Here is a 15,375-nt window from a genome sequence, read left to right as displayed (position 1 = left end):
ACATTTCTATATAAAAACAAAAAGGCTGTGCATTAATGTTTAATACTAAATGATTTTTAAAAGCTTACAATCATTCCAGTTGCATGGCAGAGTCATATCCTTCACTGCTAATAGGGACACATACAAATGATCTTGAAACATTCCTTTTTTTTTTCTTTTTTTTTTTTTTTTACAGACCTGTCATACGCAAAATCGAAATTAAATAATAGAAGCATTAAACTGTACAGTTAATATTAGCAGCCATGGTTTACCCTCGGCATTAAAAAGCAATGTATCCCACAGTGAACCATTTAGCTTTTGAAGTCTCGTAGGCTCATTCTAGCAAAATCTTTTGTCATCTCCACGAAATACGGTTTCTATTCGTGACTCAGTTCAATATTTGCTATAGCCTTTTGAGAGTTTATACAAGTCTTGATTCATCCAAAGTGTCCGATTGTTTTTTTGTTTTTCTCTCTTCTCGTGCGTGTTGAGCCCCTCGAGTGTTTTCTGCTGGTTGGCTTTGACGGACATATGAAGAGATGCAGAAGGGTCGCGTCTCCTTTCATTTTCAGATGCACGTAAACAATGTGTCTCTTTGATATTTGTGTAATTTTAAATATTTATTATTTATATATGTACATTCATAGAAAAGGACGAAGTTGAAATGTTTTTTTTTTCCTTTATTTTCACAGTTTTGTATCATATGCCCAAAAAGCCAAAGAGTGAGCGGTTATGGTACTGTGTGCATGTTTTAAATTAAATAAAGTGAAAGAAGACAGGTTAGGCTTGAGGCTGCCCGGATGTTCTTCATTCATGATTTCTGAACAGAGGTAAATATCAGACTTTCTGGACGGAAGGATATAAGCTGGCGGGAGAAAAAAGTACGAAACATGCATCAAGTATGCATGTGATTATTAGTCTTGGATTTACTGACAAACTTTTTCTCCTTCACTCTGCGGTTCTGAAACCAAATAGTAACTTGGCGTTCTGAGAGGTTGGTTGTCGCAGAGATGCGTCGTCTCTTGTCTTTGGTGATAAACTTGCTTGCTGCATACTCCTTTTCCAGTTCCTTCAGTTGTAGCTTGGTGTAGGGAACACGCTTTTTGCGCCCTCGCCGATAACTGCTGACTTCCGGCTGCAACGGAACAACATCTGAAAAACAAAAAGTGAATGGAAGCATTATTATACTAGTGGCACTTGTGAAAGTTTTGCTCAATTTGACACCATGGGGAAACACTGAGTTATCTATTTAATAAAGTATTTAATTGTCGCGTCAAATGATTTAAATATCTGGGGCCAATGTCATAAATGAACACATAGGCATTTATGTTCCTATTGTGAGTTACTTTATCGAATCAAAAATGATATAAAAAATAATATTAGCTACTAATATATATATATATATATATATATATATATATATATATATATATATATATATATATAGTAGGAAGGATATTTATTAGTCTGCGTCTACATAACGTTATGTAGCCTTTTTTCCAGCATTGTTAATAGTTTTTTTAACCAACACTGATAAACTGACAACAATAAATCTTTCTCGAGTAAAATTTGGATGGATGGGGTTTGTGGAAAGACCAAATCATCCTCAATTTTAAGTCTTTTCAAAATTGAGGGTTTATGACAGGTGCTTGACAAACAAATAGGCTACTCCTCAGTTACAATACAATATACTGTTATGTAAAATCACGTGTATTTTTATTATAATGTAACTACACTGACGCTCAGCAACATTCATTTCCCAAAATCACTACCTCACAGTGGCATAGTAAAGGTAAAATAAGGTGAAGGATATTATAGGCTCATCTGGCAGCTGAAGCACAGACACATTCAGATGTATTCTATGATTTTCTCTGTCATTACTCTGGTACAAAACATTTACACAAGACAGATGCATGTCAACTGCCCTTCTTTCAGAAACGTATTGTCTAACGGATCCAAACAGACTTTAACTGTAAATAACTGGTTTGGACTATGTATAAAAACAGCATGAGCACATGAATTACTGCATTAAAAAGCCTATTTTGTTATATCCTTTTTTTGTGTGTGGTTATTTTAAAATATATGCTACCTGTGTGTTACTGTGACGACCTCTTGGGGGGAAGGGGGGGGGAGGGTTGCTAAACGGGTCAGGGGCGTGTTGGTGGTGACAAGTATTCACTATAGCCACTATAATGCGACAGTAGCCTATATTGAGTTCTACCTACATAGTATTGGCATTTTGTAATTTTACTCCACAGCTAAAATCAATAACTTGACTACAGAATGCCAGCTGCTCTTATAAAAAAAAATAAAATAAAAATAAATAAAAAAATGCTGCTCCATGGAATTCGCTAAATGTCAATAACAGGTTGCGGGGCACCACTCCCGATCACTGCTGACAAAGATTTATATGCGTGGTACAAATAAGACCTTGTATTATCATATTATTATACGGGAGGAGCAAAGGTAGGCAATATTGCCATACCCAAGTTCCAAATTGCGTGACTTTCCTGCCTTAAGAATCCTGTGACTCAATAATATCTGAGTTAATATATGACTATCCTCTGTAACCAGACATTGTATCCACTCTCAAACATTGTAGCCTACTATTTTATGTGAGAGGGAGTAAATAAAACATATAGGCTATTCTAAACTCAGTCTTACTTGTGTTTAGGATTTGCTCAAAGTCTTGTTCTGGAAAGCCAATTGAGCATTTCCCAACTGTCACGTGTCAAAAATGAATAGAACAAAAATTGCACATTTGACAGCTTCATGCAGACTTTGTGGGTGCGCAATCGTAATGCATTATTTAGAGGTTTAAGTTCAAATCTCTTATCAACTGATGACTTTTATTCAAGCATATATATCGAAACATTTCATTAAGGTGAATACTCTGCATGTTCAGTTTACAGTTGGAGAAAAAAAAGTATAGCTATGTTATCATAACAGGAAGTCGTATTACCCCTGTTATGCATGTTCTTTGATTTTTTTCATTTTTGAATGGTTTCACAAGTGTGGTAACACATACCTGGAAACGGAGATTTCCAAAGATGAGAAGACTGTGTTTGCTCCTTTGAACAGTACACCTGCCCATCCCAGCCATTCGACAGAGCCCAGTGTTGATAGCCCTCCATGGGGATCAATGCATCGTGACGTGGCTCGGGATGCGCGCTAATACTGGGAACCACCGACATGTCTAAATATCCTGGAACCGCCTGGTACGAGCTGGCAAAACTTGGGTAGAAAGCAAACTCTTTTGCCCTGCTGGAGAGCTCCTCCGTGGGCAAAGCGCTGCTCGTCTCGGCATATTTTTCTGCTGGATGGTATGAACATGGTTTCTGCTGCAAGTTCACGTTGTGCGAGTGAGATAATCTGCAACCGTAGTAAGGGTTTCCAAAGGGGTAGCCGTAACTCAGAGAGGCGCTAGATGACGTCTGAGGAGCGGGACACTGTCGCCCTGTTTCTGGGGAAGATATATCCGAATACACGGATCCCTGGTGAGTCGCTATGGTGCCGGAATGCCGCCCCAGCGCGGGGTGTGAAATCAGTTCCCTGCAATGAGTCGCAGGGCAATTCCCGCTCAATCCTTCCATAATTTGGCTTTTATTTTGATTATTTTCATTCGGGCTTTTTTCATACACGTACATCAAGGTGTCCGCCCAGCGTGGATGCAGGACCAGCGAAGTCGTCATATCACGGGCTGCCGATGCTTTTTAAAAGTCGCCTACTCCAAGACTGATACCTCATTTCCAACTACATTTTACGCACGCGCATGCGCACGACTATATCCATGTGTCCAGTTCATTAAAGCGCAGGCACGTGATATGCTAACTAGCCCGAAGAGACTGGATTGTGGGTGGGAAGAATAATCCCTTTAAACAACTACTGGCTCACGTTTCACGCCTGGCTTCTAAGGTTTTCTGTGCCCAGGCATTGGCTAAGAGAGTTGGAGTCAGTCATTCTTAAAGGGGAAGGCTTCAAGCTAAGTGGAACGAAAACAACCTCAACATTTCTGCCGACAAACGTCTGGACACTTAGCAGTATGCACGGTTTCATTATTTAACCTCCTCCAGTATCAACATTCTGAAACGTCGCATATCTGTAACAACATCTAAATACATACATGGGCTACATACAAAAAAGCATACATCTATTCTGTAAAACTCTTTATTTATGAATTAGAGTAGCATATAAGCACAAACGTGATTAAAGTCGTATTAATTCATATATTTGTCAGTTATTTTATTGCAATAAAAGCAGCTGATCGTCATTAACCTGTATGAGCGGAATCGCTTAAATTGCATTTTCAGAGAGGGAAAATACTTGCGTTATTTACTATAGGCCACGTATGAATTAATCTTCTGTAAAAACATTTTTTTAGAAACAAGTAAAAATAGATCAACAGCACTATAACTAATAATAAAAACAAACAACCTGTAAAAAATAAAATAAAAAACACTGCCAGACAGAATCAAACACATTCTAGAGGGAAAAGGGTATTTGCCATTTCGTGTCATTTTCATTATGAAACTAATGGCCTGAGAGAATGTCTCATTTGCGAATTGTTTCTCATCACTGTGTATGTTTTTGTCGAACTTATACAATTATTTGCCTAAAGTATATTCAGTTACACAATTGCACTTTTAATTATTTTCCATACCGTCCAACATTTAGGGCCGCAAGTTGATGTATGTGGATAAATGAATGACAATCAGCATAATATGCCTAAAAAAAGTTTGAAATTAAAGTATGGATACATTTTTACATTCTATTAATAATACCTTTCCCTCCCACTGACTTATTTTACAAAATATTCACCGTCATGATTACACAGTAGCCTACACACACTATAAAAAGAGATTTGCGTCTTTACAATATGGTAGTAATTTACTCTGTTATGCCTCATTTGTATTCTTATTTAAATACTAGATTGTAGAATACAACAGAATATTTAATCAAACCCAGCTAGTTGTCATGACAAGAATGAATGCATCGCCCCTGGATCAGAAGATTTTCTTCCGGTCTGATGTTGCACATTTACAATGCAACGTTTCAAGAGGAATGAATAAGAGTGCCATTCCCTGTTAAAACATTCCTCTGCTATTAGTTTCAAATGTGTAGCGACGAGGCAGAGAGAGGGAGAGAGAGAGAGAGAGAGACGGTCCTTGTGTATTACAGGTAATTTGAACAGTTTTTACCTTTTAGACAGTGTTGTGTTTTGTGCGTTAGATATAATGTTGATGAGTTAGTTCATTGATAACTCCTATTTGCAAAGATAAATCCATCGCTGTCTTCACAGACTGAAGAATGGACAGTTCTTACAAATGGCAGCTGCATGGAAGTCCAAGGTCAAGGTAAAAAACGCAGACAAACAAGGTCGTAATCAGAGTCTAGACAGACAAGAATGAACTTCACACTCGTATGCATGCAAACTCGCTGTAGTTTGAAAGGGTTTGAGATACAACTTGGGAAAACGGAAAAGAAACTAGCAAACAATCCGAAGTAATTTCTACTTTTAAGTGTTTTTAAGTGCACCGGCAACTGTTAAACTGTTACGAGTAGGAAGACAAATACGACTAACAATGCAGAAATCCCCTTCCGGTGAATCTGCTTTCTTCCTCTCGTGTTTCTGTGAGGAGATCCTTTATATGACATGTAAATTATGGAGCTTCTATCTTATATTATCCAGATTTGCTGACATTCAATGAGCTTCGCTACAAGAACCATGTTTTTTTACAAAACAGAACAATGTTTAGGCGAATGCAGTGACTTCTTTATATTTGCTTCCTCAAAGCAACAAATTACGAATATGAAAACAGAAAAATGTAAAAGGAAGAATCTGAATGCAAGAGATTTTGTTTGAACATTTGTTACCTTATTTTTATATTTGATGTGAAGTTGCAATAGCGTGTGTAGTAGACTAATTTCCCTGGATGACCTTTTTGATAATTTCTCTCTCAAGTTCATTTTGATCAATTTGCCACCAATTGCAATATCAGATTTCGGCTATTTAAAAAGTAGATTTCAACAATCAAATCGTAGCTCGTGTACAATCTTAACTACCACCGTTATAACAAATTTAAGACAACATACCTCTTCTTATAATAAAACAAAATCCCAAGTGACATGAAAAGTAATTCTATTCATCAATGAAAATACATTTCTTTTATTTATAGCACAGCTGCAGCTAAAATGTATTTAAACGTTTGACTCATTTCAAATTCAACATCGCATTCCATACGGATCAACGTTTTGCTCCGATGTTATTGCTTCCTGTACAAGTTGAAAATATTAAATTCAAAACACATGAATCTGTTTGAATAAAACAATTTGGAATAATTCAATATTAATTTATTTATTTGAAATAGCAGAATATAATTTAAAGAGCTCTGTTGATTTGTGCTATTCCTGTCTGTTGATAGTCCGAAACATGCATTTTTAAAGCGACTTGTGTAGTTTGCAACTACAGATTAAAGGTGTCCCCTCTCTAACACACCTATTAATAATTCTGCGTATTGTAATCTCGGGCTCTGTATACTTCACTGGCCAGTTTTTTTTTTTTTTTTTTTTTTTAAATAAATGTTTTAAAATCAATATTCTTCACCCTCTCACTAAAATATTATGTACATTTTCATGGTTAAATATAAGACTCAATATAGCTACATTACAGTTACGTATAAGCAAGTATACAGTCAAATTAATGAGCATTGTTTGAATAGCAGTAAGAGCGCTAAAATGGCATAAAGGTTCCATCGAGTCTCAACACACGGCGCCTTTAAAACGGTGACCACAGTGTCAAACTGGAAGAGGATTTAGTGAGTGTCCCTGTGTCTGCTGAGAGTGAGTTTGTGTCTATGTAATCTAGCGCCTATGATTAAGCACCTTTCTTTCTTGCATTTTTTATTTGAATGGCAAAATACTTACGCATTATTTCAAATGTCCAACGATTTATTTCAAACATTTTAAATGTGTTCCTTTTAATAACACTAATGCATTTTCAGTAGCCTAATTGTTTTGTCTTATTCATCAGAGATCTAGCATATAAGTTTGTTTTATACGTTTCCTTATGTGTGCATCTTGCACGTCTCTGCTTGTTACAGTTTGTCACTGACTGAAGTGCTTTCAATAGTGTGATCTTGGACTCTGATGTTTTCACTTTTCTGTTGCAAAGAAATCACAGGTGTACACTGAAATATAACTCTTCATGCCCTTCATTCTCCATTGAATTACCGTTGTAGTGCTTCTTAATCACAGGCCCAAATACATATTATAATCAGAAAGCTTTATGATATCGGACTTTATCACACTTTAAAGCCAAAAGTGACAGGGAATGATGTTTAAAAATAAATAAATAAATAAATAAAAAGTTTAAAGACATTAAAAAGCTCAAGAAAAGCATTGTCTGTGCAGTTCACATTTGAGATCAAGTTTGAAAACCAACTCTTCTAACATCTGACGTCACCAAATCAATGCATCTAAAGGCGACGCAGCGATCATTTACAATTTTTTTTTATTTTTTATTTAATGACCATTGGAGAGAAATAGTCGATCGCGTGGCAAATTATTCTAATGCAATCTATTATGTATATAATGGTAAAAACTAATGTTTTAAGTAATATTGTTTTATTTACACTATAAAACTTAAGTCTAATTTCATTGCTCTGCTATGATGTATTAAATACCATACCAATCTATCAGCTACTGGCATACTTAGTATAGTAGACCTGTCGTGCTCTCTTATCCATCTCTCTATCCACATTGTGCCCAAATCTTCATTCAAATTTATACATGAGCATGTCACACAACAGAAAACAAATGAAGAACGGAAAAGCATGAACATTTTAACTAATTTTCTGACATTTAAACAGGATATTTTAGGCTATTATACTAGAGCTCAGACTTGAGTTGATCTGTATATTCATTCATGTAAAAGTAATAGTTTAAAAGTTTTGGTTGTCTGAGGTAAAGACAATGAAATCTGTCATTCAGGGATTTGGCAGCATTGTTGTGTCTGTGCGTCTTACGTTGTCATGGAGTGGGTGAAAGATCGATTGCAACATCAGTTAAAGCTCGCTAGCCACAGCCCTATTAAAAGGTGGCTTATTCTGGTTTCTAATGCATACAGAGACCATCCGAATATTCACGTTCTGTAGTTTAGTCAGACAAAATTACATTATGATAGGTAAATCATACATTACAAATTAGATTCACTCACTCTTTAAAAGAAAAAGTGTTTTCTAAAATTGATATAGGCCTATAACATCTAAACATTATTTTCCACCCTTTTTAAATTATTAATAAAAACTTGTCAAATTGCAAAGACGTGAGTTAAAAAGTACGTACCTTCTCTACAATACCTTGTCTACAAGTAAAATCGATGCAGATAACGTTACGCTAAATATGGTTCAAACATAGCAGATTTTCTTTATTAACCATGAATTTCCCACCAAAATACTCAATGTTTACATAAGACAGTAGCTATGTGTATTTTGAACGAATGTCTTCAAAAACGCAAACGCAACCTGTACAGTGTGCCAATAAGCACTGCATCAAAAAATGTAATGTGCTCAAGGCGCTTAAAAGCTACACCTTTGCCTCTGCATGCACATTCTTGCGGGGCTGCTGCAGGCCTGGTTCAGGAATTGATTCTCCTATGAAAAAAAAAAAAAAAAAAACATCCTGCAGAGTGCAGTGCCAACGTTCATGAATATGTATCAATATGTCACTGCAGTGCCACAGTGCTCCTATAGTATACCACTATAGGCCTACCAATAGCATTCAATTTAAAGTTTAATCTAAAAAAGAACAGTAGGCTAGTTGAGTAGGAAGTATTAAAAAATGAGTTGTTCGAAACAAAACATCTCAAACGCTGTTTCGTAATGACCTTCTTTCTTATTCCAGAAAGCAATAGCGTCCCCCTGAAGGAACAAATCTGTATTAAATCTCGCAGAGTTCAGCAGAATATGACTAGGCCTGCGTCGATTCAGCCTCGGTGCAATGCGGTAAAATTTGTGGCTTATATGAAGAACAGCATGAGCAAGTGAGATGACAGTTTAAATCTGCGGTCAGGCATAATGAGAAATGGGAAGAACTGGGAAGGTAATAGGCCTACAGACGAGGATCTTCATTTTAAATAGAAGTGCACGATCAGATTTCTTTGTTTTATATATATATATATATATCACCAATTATGTTATATAAGTTACACTTAACTGAGAATGCAAAATCTTATCAAAACGAGAAAAACACACGAAAAAACTGATTATGTAGACTGTGGACTCGTAGCATGTTTTCTGTTTTGCCGGTCCATTTATGTCGGTGTAGTAAAACTGGGAACAACATTAAAATCCAAAAGCGCTGACTCAGAGGATCGAGGATCTCGTGCACGTTTTGACAACTCGTACTTGTGTAGCTTCGGAATTTCTGCGTTACTCATTTTACCATGTTAAGTCCTTTAGATTCAGAGGGCTGCATTACAATGGCAACTAAAAGTCCGTTTGTCAGAGCGTCTCACAAAATGTCTCCCCCACTTTCAGGCACGTCTAGTCGGAAGTCCAAGTTCAAGTTAAAGGAGGCGGTCAGTTCCTCTGCAGACATGTTAATTGCGACAGCATGTAAGTGCAACTTTCTCGGTTTCTGACATCTTTTCTTTAAAGATATGGTTAAGATAAACTCTATTAGACTTTTTTCCCCTCCATGTAACACCAACGGAATATACCATTGGGATCCAGAATGCCCATACCAGAAGTGGTATATGAAAATGAACCTGGAATATGAGCTAGAATATGGATCAATTTCATTATAAGATCATTTTTTTATCGGTTTTGTGGTAATTTGTAGCTTGAATGAGAAAAAAAAAATCTGTATAGGCCAAGTAACTCGAGCTATTGCTTTATGCGTTTTTAAATGTAGGCTATTATTTCAGAATATTTTATCTTCAAGAGAAAAAAACAGCAAAACACTGCAACCGACAAACACAAATTTACTTCAAGTTCTTACTTTTTACAAATACACTGGCCTTATTATATTATACTGTATAAAATAGTAGCTGCTATCACACATAGGCTAATCTACTAATATGGAATGAGTTAGAAATATGGTTAAAAAATAGGCGTTTGTCATGGCTCGTTGTTTTTCACCAGGAAAAAGTAACACAAGTTTGTTTAGGCTAATAAAAGTGCAACAAATATGTTCAGCTTTATTTTAAATGACCAAAGCGAGTCCATATTGCGGTTTAAACACGGAGGATGAATAGTCATCTTTTCAACACAATTCAACAATTAATTAGAACAGCTGCGAGTTATTTTACGTTTCACTATGTTTTTTTCTCCCGTAGCAACAGCTACAAACAGCAAAAGAGCTTGCATTTCCACAATAACTTGCTACAATTAACATCAGTTATTTTGTGTTATATTTCACAGGCGTTCAGTCATCATTGAAAAAAAAAATCCTTTTTGATTTACAAAACGTTATCAAATTATAATTTTATAATCGTTTAAAATAACTACCTAAAGATAAGAACCTATAGTCTGAAAATCTCATTAAACACAGTTTTGCTGTTTATCTAAAATCTGCCATCTATTTGCAAGCGATGATAGGTAGTGCTGTTGAGTGCGTATACGTTTTCACACAACCTTTCTCTACTAAATTTATAACCCCCTTGCAGAATTTAAATAAATATAAGAAATAGCACGTTATTTTTTAGAGCTACATAAGGTACGCTCTTAAAAATAGTTTCTTTATTGGCATCGATGCTTTCATGAATAACTTTTCCACAAAAGGTTCTTTAGATTATTAAATTGTACTTCATAAGAAAGAAAATGGTTATTTTAAGAACTGATCACTGAAAGGTTTTCTGGGGAACCAAACATGATTCGTCTATGGCATTATGGCGAAACTCGGTTTTTGTAACCTTTACTTTTAAGAGTGTAGGATCTACATAAGACATTATACATATTTCCCACAAGACAAAATTTACACCGATCATCCTGAACAAACGTTTAATATTGTTTCTAATATGCACCTTTTATAGTTGAGTATGAGTCCCTTAGTTGTCCTAAGTGAAAAGCTGGATCTCAGCCACTGTTGGGAAGAGTTCAAATGTACAGAAAATACTGGAAAACCAACGTAATGTGCAGTACATAGAGGATTTCTCTAAAGAAGTGGGCAGCTTCACTACTCAGAAAAAAAACACTATCACAAAGCATAGACATCATCGAGGAAACAAAGGGATGTGTGTAAATTCACTTTTTGTTATTGTTATTATAGTACATGTGATATATGTTGTGTAATAGCTTCATCTGTGCAGTTATAAAAAAAAATATATAAAAAAAGATCCCTCTTTATTATACACTCAATTGTGAGTGGTATGTGTGTACAGACGTGCAAAGAGCTGTAGGATGGAATGTTAAAAACATTAATGAGAACAAAAATCTGGCATATTCTGACAGTGCTGAAAATCTCTGGAAAAACAGCCCAAAAAAAATATATTATTCAGTTATCTCAGACTTACAATTATCCATATGACGCATCAGAGAGTCCAGGAAAGTATGTGGACACATAATGAAAAGTGGTGGTCATTCTGGCCTCCAATTCATCACTGGACACAATTATTTTCGCTATAGGAGTAGGCTACAGCTTCCATTGTACCATTGTATAATTTTTTATATTCTCATGGTACTTTGACGCGCAACTTAATTCTTTGTATTCCTTTTCTATATTTTAAGAATCTGTACAGTTAATTCTAACTTTAAGGACAAGGAATTGTTGAATACAAAATAGAGGTTTTTATACTCAGAAACGCTGGGTTACACAAAACATTATTTGAAGATGCTAACTGCATCAAACCCGTTCAGAATTCATACTTTCACACTTTGCGACCACCTCTGACATTAGTAGCCTAGATATTATCTATCCTATATTTTGTTACATATTTTTGTTACGTTATAGTTAGTACATGTAAACTATAAAGGGAAACGAAATTGGATGGTTTGTTAAGCTATTGTTATTATTCACCGCTGTAATGAAGTGTACACTTGAATAGTCCTTCGAACTAGGTTTAAAACATGTACCTCAGGAAAAAATAACGCACAAATAGCTTCTGAAATCAGCATAAAAATACGGACAAAAGTTGCTTTAATAGTTTTATTATAGGCAAAAGAATGCAAACAGACAATTTGTTCTCCCTCTGCATTTTACATCGTTTAACAAAACATGATGAAGGTCAAGGCACAAGTATTGCCAACAAAAGCATGAAAAACGTCCTTGAGTATTTGCATTTGACTTGAAGTATAATTTAAGTGATCTTCAAGATACGTACAGAAGTAAAATTACTTTTCTCAAAATCTAAAAAAGTAAATTATATAACTAAAACAAGTCACTTGCCGTTTTCACGACCTTAAGATGAATTATATGTCTGAACATATTCCATCCACATAAATACAAATTTACAGTTATTCTTAAGGAAGAGGAGGCAATTAAATCCCTGGCATAAATGTATAACTAGTATTGAGCACTAATGAGCACTTTGTAAAATGTAGCTCTTAGGACATCTAAATTGGTGTACGAAATGAAAATAAAGTTAAAATCGCACTATAACACTAAAATTATACCACATTTTAAACTGTCACCAGACAGAAATAGACAATAATTCGCACGCACGACACTAGTTTCCTAAACGCATGTTTATGCAAGGACAAATTACGCATTTAGAAAAAAATATCATTTTTGATCAATTAAAAATTGCAGTCGGTTATTATATTAAATTTATGTATTACATACAAAATCGATAAGCACTTTCACAATCGATTCATATTCGGCTGGACAGGGACAACAAGTAAAGTTCAAGTTCAAAGTCTCTCACAGCAGACAGCCAAGGAGAACGCGCAAGGAGACCCCTTCACCTCTAACAAAATAAATCACAGTATGAATGCACAACTTTTGTCTTGAAGTTTTAAAACACGCTTCTAAGTGCAATATTGTTTTCTTAAAATCTATTAGTTCAGTTGATAAATTAGAATTCCATTCGTATAGAAAAACATGTTTAAAATACGCGGTTGCAATTTAAACAATATTTACAAAAAAACGTTCAGTCACGTTCAGTGGTGCATTAGACAAATTTCTTTCACCGTTCGTCTTGATCCAAACAACAACTTTGGACCGTTCCTGCGTTTGATTACGTGCAACATTGGATGTGTTATTTTTGGCCCGTGCAAGCTACCTAAAAATTGCAGCTTCACAAACCAAATAACGGTCTAGGGTTAAACTTAAAACAGTAAGTGATACTCATCACCTCTCCAAGTTTAACAACATTTTATCATTCAAAATTCAGTGTTTAAGTGTTCCCCATTTTCTCATTTATAACCAATATTTTCAAACGTTATAGGTCTTGTAAAAACATATCTCAATAAAAAGTGTACTTATTTTCTTTTGTTTCCTTGCATTAGATTGGATTTCAGCATAAAGAGACCAGAACAATTTGGAAGTTACAGTTCAAAAACTTTACACTTTAGTGATAATCTGGGGAGCCACGAACGTGAAAAAGTCGTGGATAAATTCGACTAATTTTTCAAATAAAATTAGAAATAAAATAAATAACTTAAATATTTTTAACCCATCATCTTGCTGAACAAAATTATTCATGATTATCCATCCAATTCGGCTGTTCCACTAAAGGTCTTCTGAATAAACTTCGCTAAACAGCAATAATAAAATAAAGTTTGCTTAGAGACAAGTTTGATAAATTTGCCCCCGAGAACATTCAAAGTGTTTCTTGAATATTTCCACAAAACGAGAATTCGCATTCGCAAATGAGAACCTGTTACAAATATTTTAAATTATTTTAAATGATGGAACCTAATCACATGCATAAACATATCTTGATAATATTAAGTTTGGAGCTATACAAAGGCGTGGAACGGTCGTCAGATAAAGCCATTCTACCCTGAGTTACAAATAAACATTTTAACTATGCTTAAATGTGTGTGCTTCCAGTACTCCGATTGGTTTTATTGATTTAATTGGTATGTTTAAAGACCTATTCTTGTTTGGATAAAAGTTGTTTTTCTCAGTCAAGCCGTCCATAAATGCAAAGTAAATACAAACCAAATGTAATTTGAAATTAAAGCTTTTTTATTAACATATCCAGAGTGGTTATGGGGCATTGAAAAACCGCATTTTGCAACATTTCATCCTGCGTGGGATTTTATGAAGAGCCCTGCAGAAGTGAGGAGCTGTGATTTTAAATTCGCCTATATCAACAGAGCGCGCACTCGGGGTCCTTAATTAATCCTGTTCTTAATTAGATAATTAACGCATCCTGCTGCTGTAAAATAATATGCATGAGTGAGATATTAAATGCTTGAAAGGCTTAACATGACTGTCGACGGCAATAATGTACAGTCTCTGAACGCTGGACAATATAATGCAGCCTACGTGACTTACTGTCATTGCAAGAACTCGGATGCTATTGTAGAAGCATGTGATGGTCTGCAAAGTATAGTAGACACACAGAGGATGGAGACGAATCAAACACATTCTTTTAAACGTTCATGTTACTTGGCAAAACATATCGCAAATCGGCCTCATTATATTATAAGAAGGCTTGCAGATTAAAGATGTGGAATGTTTTGGTATGTCCCTGTTCCTTATTTGCCTCAACTATGTGGCATACTGGACGACTTTCAGAGAAAAATTTGAGTACTACAATTTTTTCCAAACATTTTTTCCTCACTCATATGCTTCACCACTAAATACTGACATGACAGTGAATGTAAGTGAACACTTCATAAGAGATGGAGCTGCAGAGCTCAGTGAAGGTTCATTGTGGTCAGCAATAAAATCAGAGAATCAGCTGGTGGGTATTTGTATGTGTGTTAGTGTATGTTGGATGAAACTCCACAACACAGACATCTTGCAGTGATCTTAGGTCACGGGTGTTCAAGATCATTGTTGATTCGGACATGAAGCAGTCTGAATGACTAGATGAGAGAGAACCACAAGATGTACCTGCCATGAGGTTTACATGGTCATTAATATGGTCATTAATATATACTTTTAGCAAGCTACACCAGTTATACATAGTTTAAGGTGAAGGGGGAGATGGATGCAAAATGAATGGACACCATCAGTTTAAAAGAATGGTCATCAAAATGTGACTTTGTGCTGAAACACCCAGTGGACAGCTTTCATCTTTCTTGTAATTTCTAACAAATCGCCAGTTTAATAATAAATGCTTATTTATTGGATACCTATATCAAGCCAGTTTTCAATCTGTGCCATCACATATGAATGAAGATGCGTAACTAAGAACCTTCAAACAGAAAATCATTTTTAAATCAATAAAAATCAGGATAAATTACATTTCTTTCACTTAATTCAAAAGGGTTGTCAGGATCG

General features: G+C 35.3%; 1 protein-coding gene across 1 annotated transcript; it reads right to left on the bottom strand.

Moving 5' to 3' along the window:
- Window positions 1-874: 874 nt before the first annotated feature.
- hoxc13a (homeobox C13a) lies at window positions 875-3,671 on the bottom strand (the record flags this gene model as incomplete). The annotated part of the gene is made up of 2 exons (XM_084099097.1): window positions 875-1,131; window positions 3,008-3,671. 2 exons carry the CDS (start codon window positions 3,669-3,671, stop codon window positions 875-877), a joined length of 921 nt encoding a protein of 306 aa, XP_083955223.1.
- Between the last annotated feature and the right edge of the window lie 11,704 nt (window positions 3,672-15,375).

The sequence above is a fragment of the Abramis brama genome, assembly GCF_963993115.1.
Source record: "Abramis brama genome assembly, chromosome: 22".
Lineage (NCBI taxonomy): Eukaryota > Metazoa > Chordata > Actinopteri > Cypriniformes > Leuciscidae > Abramis > Abramis brama.
The sequence above is the reverse complement of the archived record's forward strand: the minus strand, read 5'-3'. Positions and strand labels throughout refer to the sequence as shown.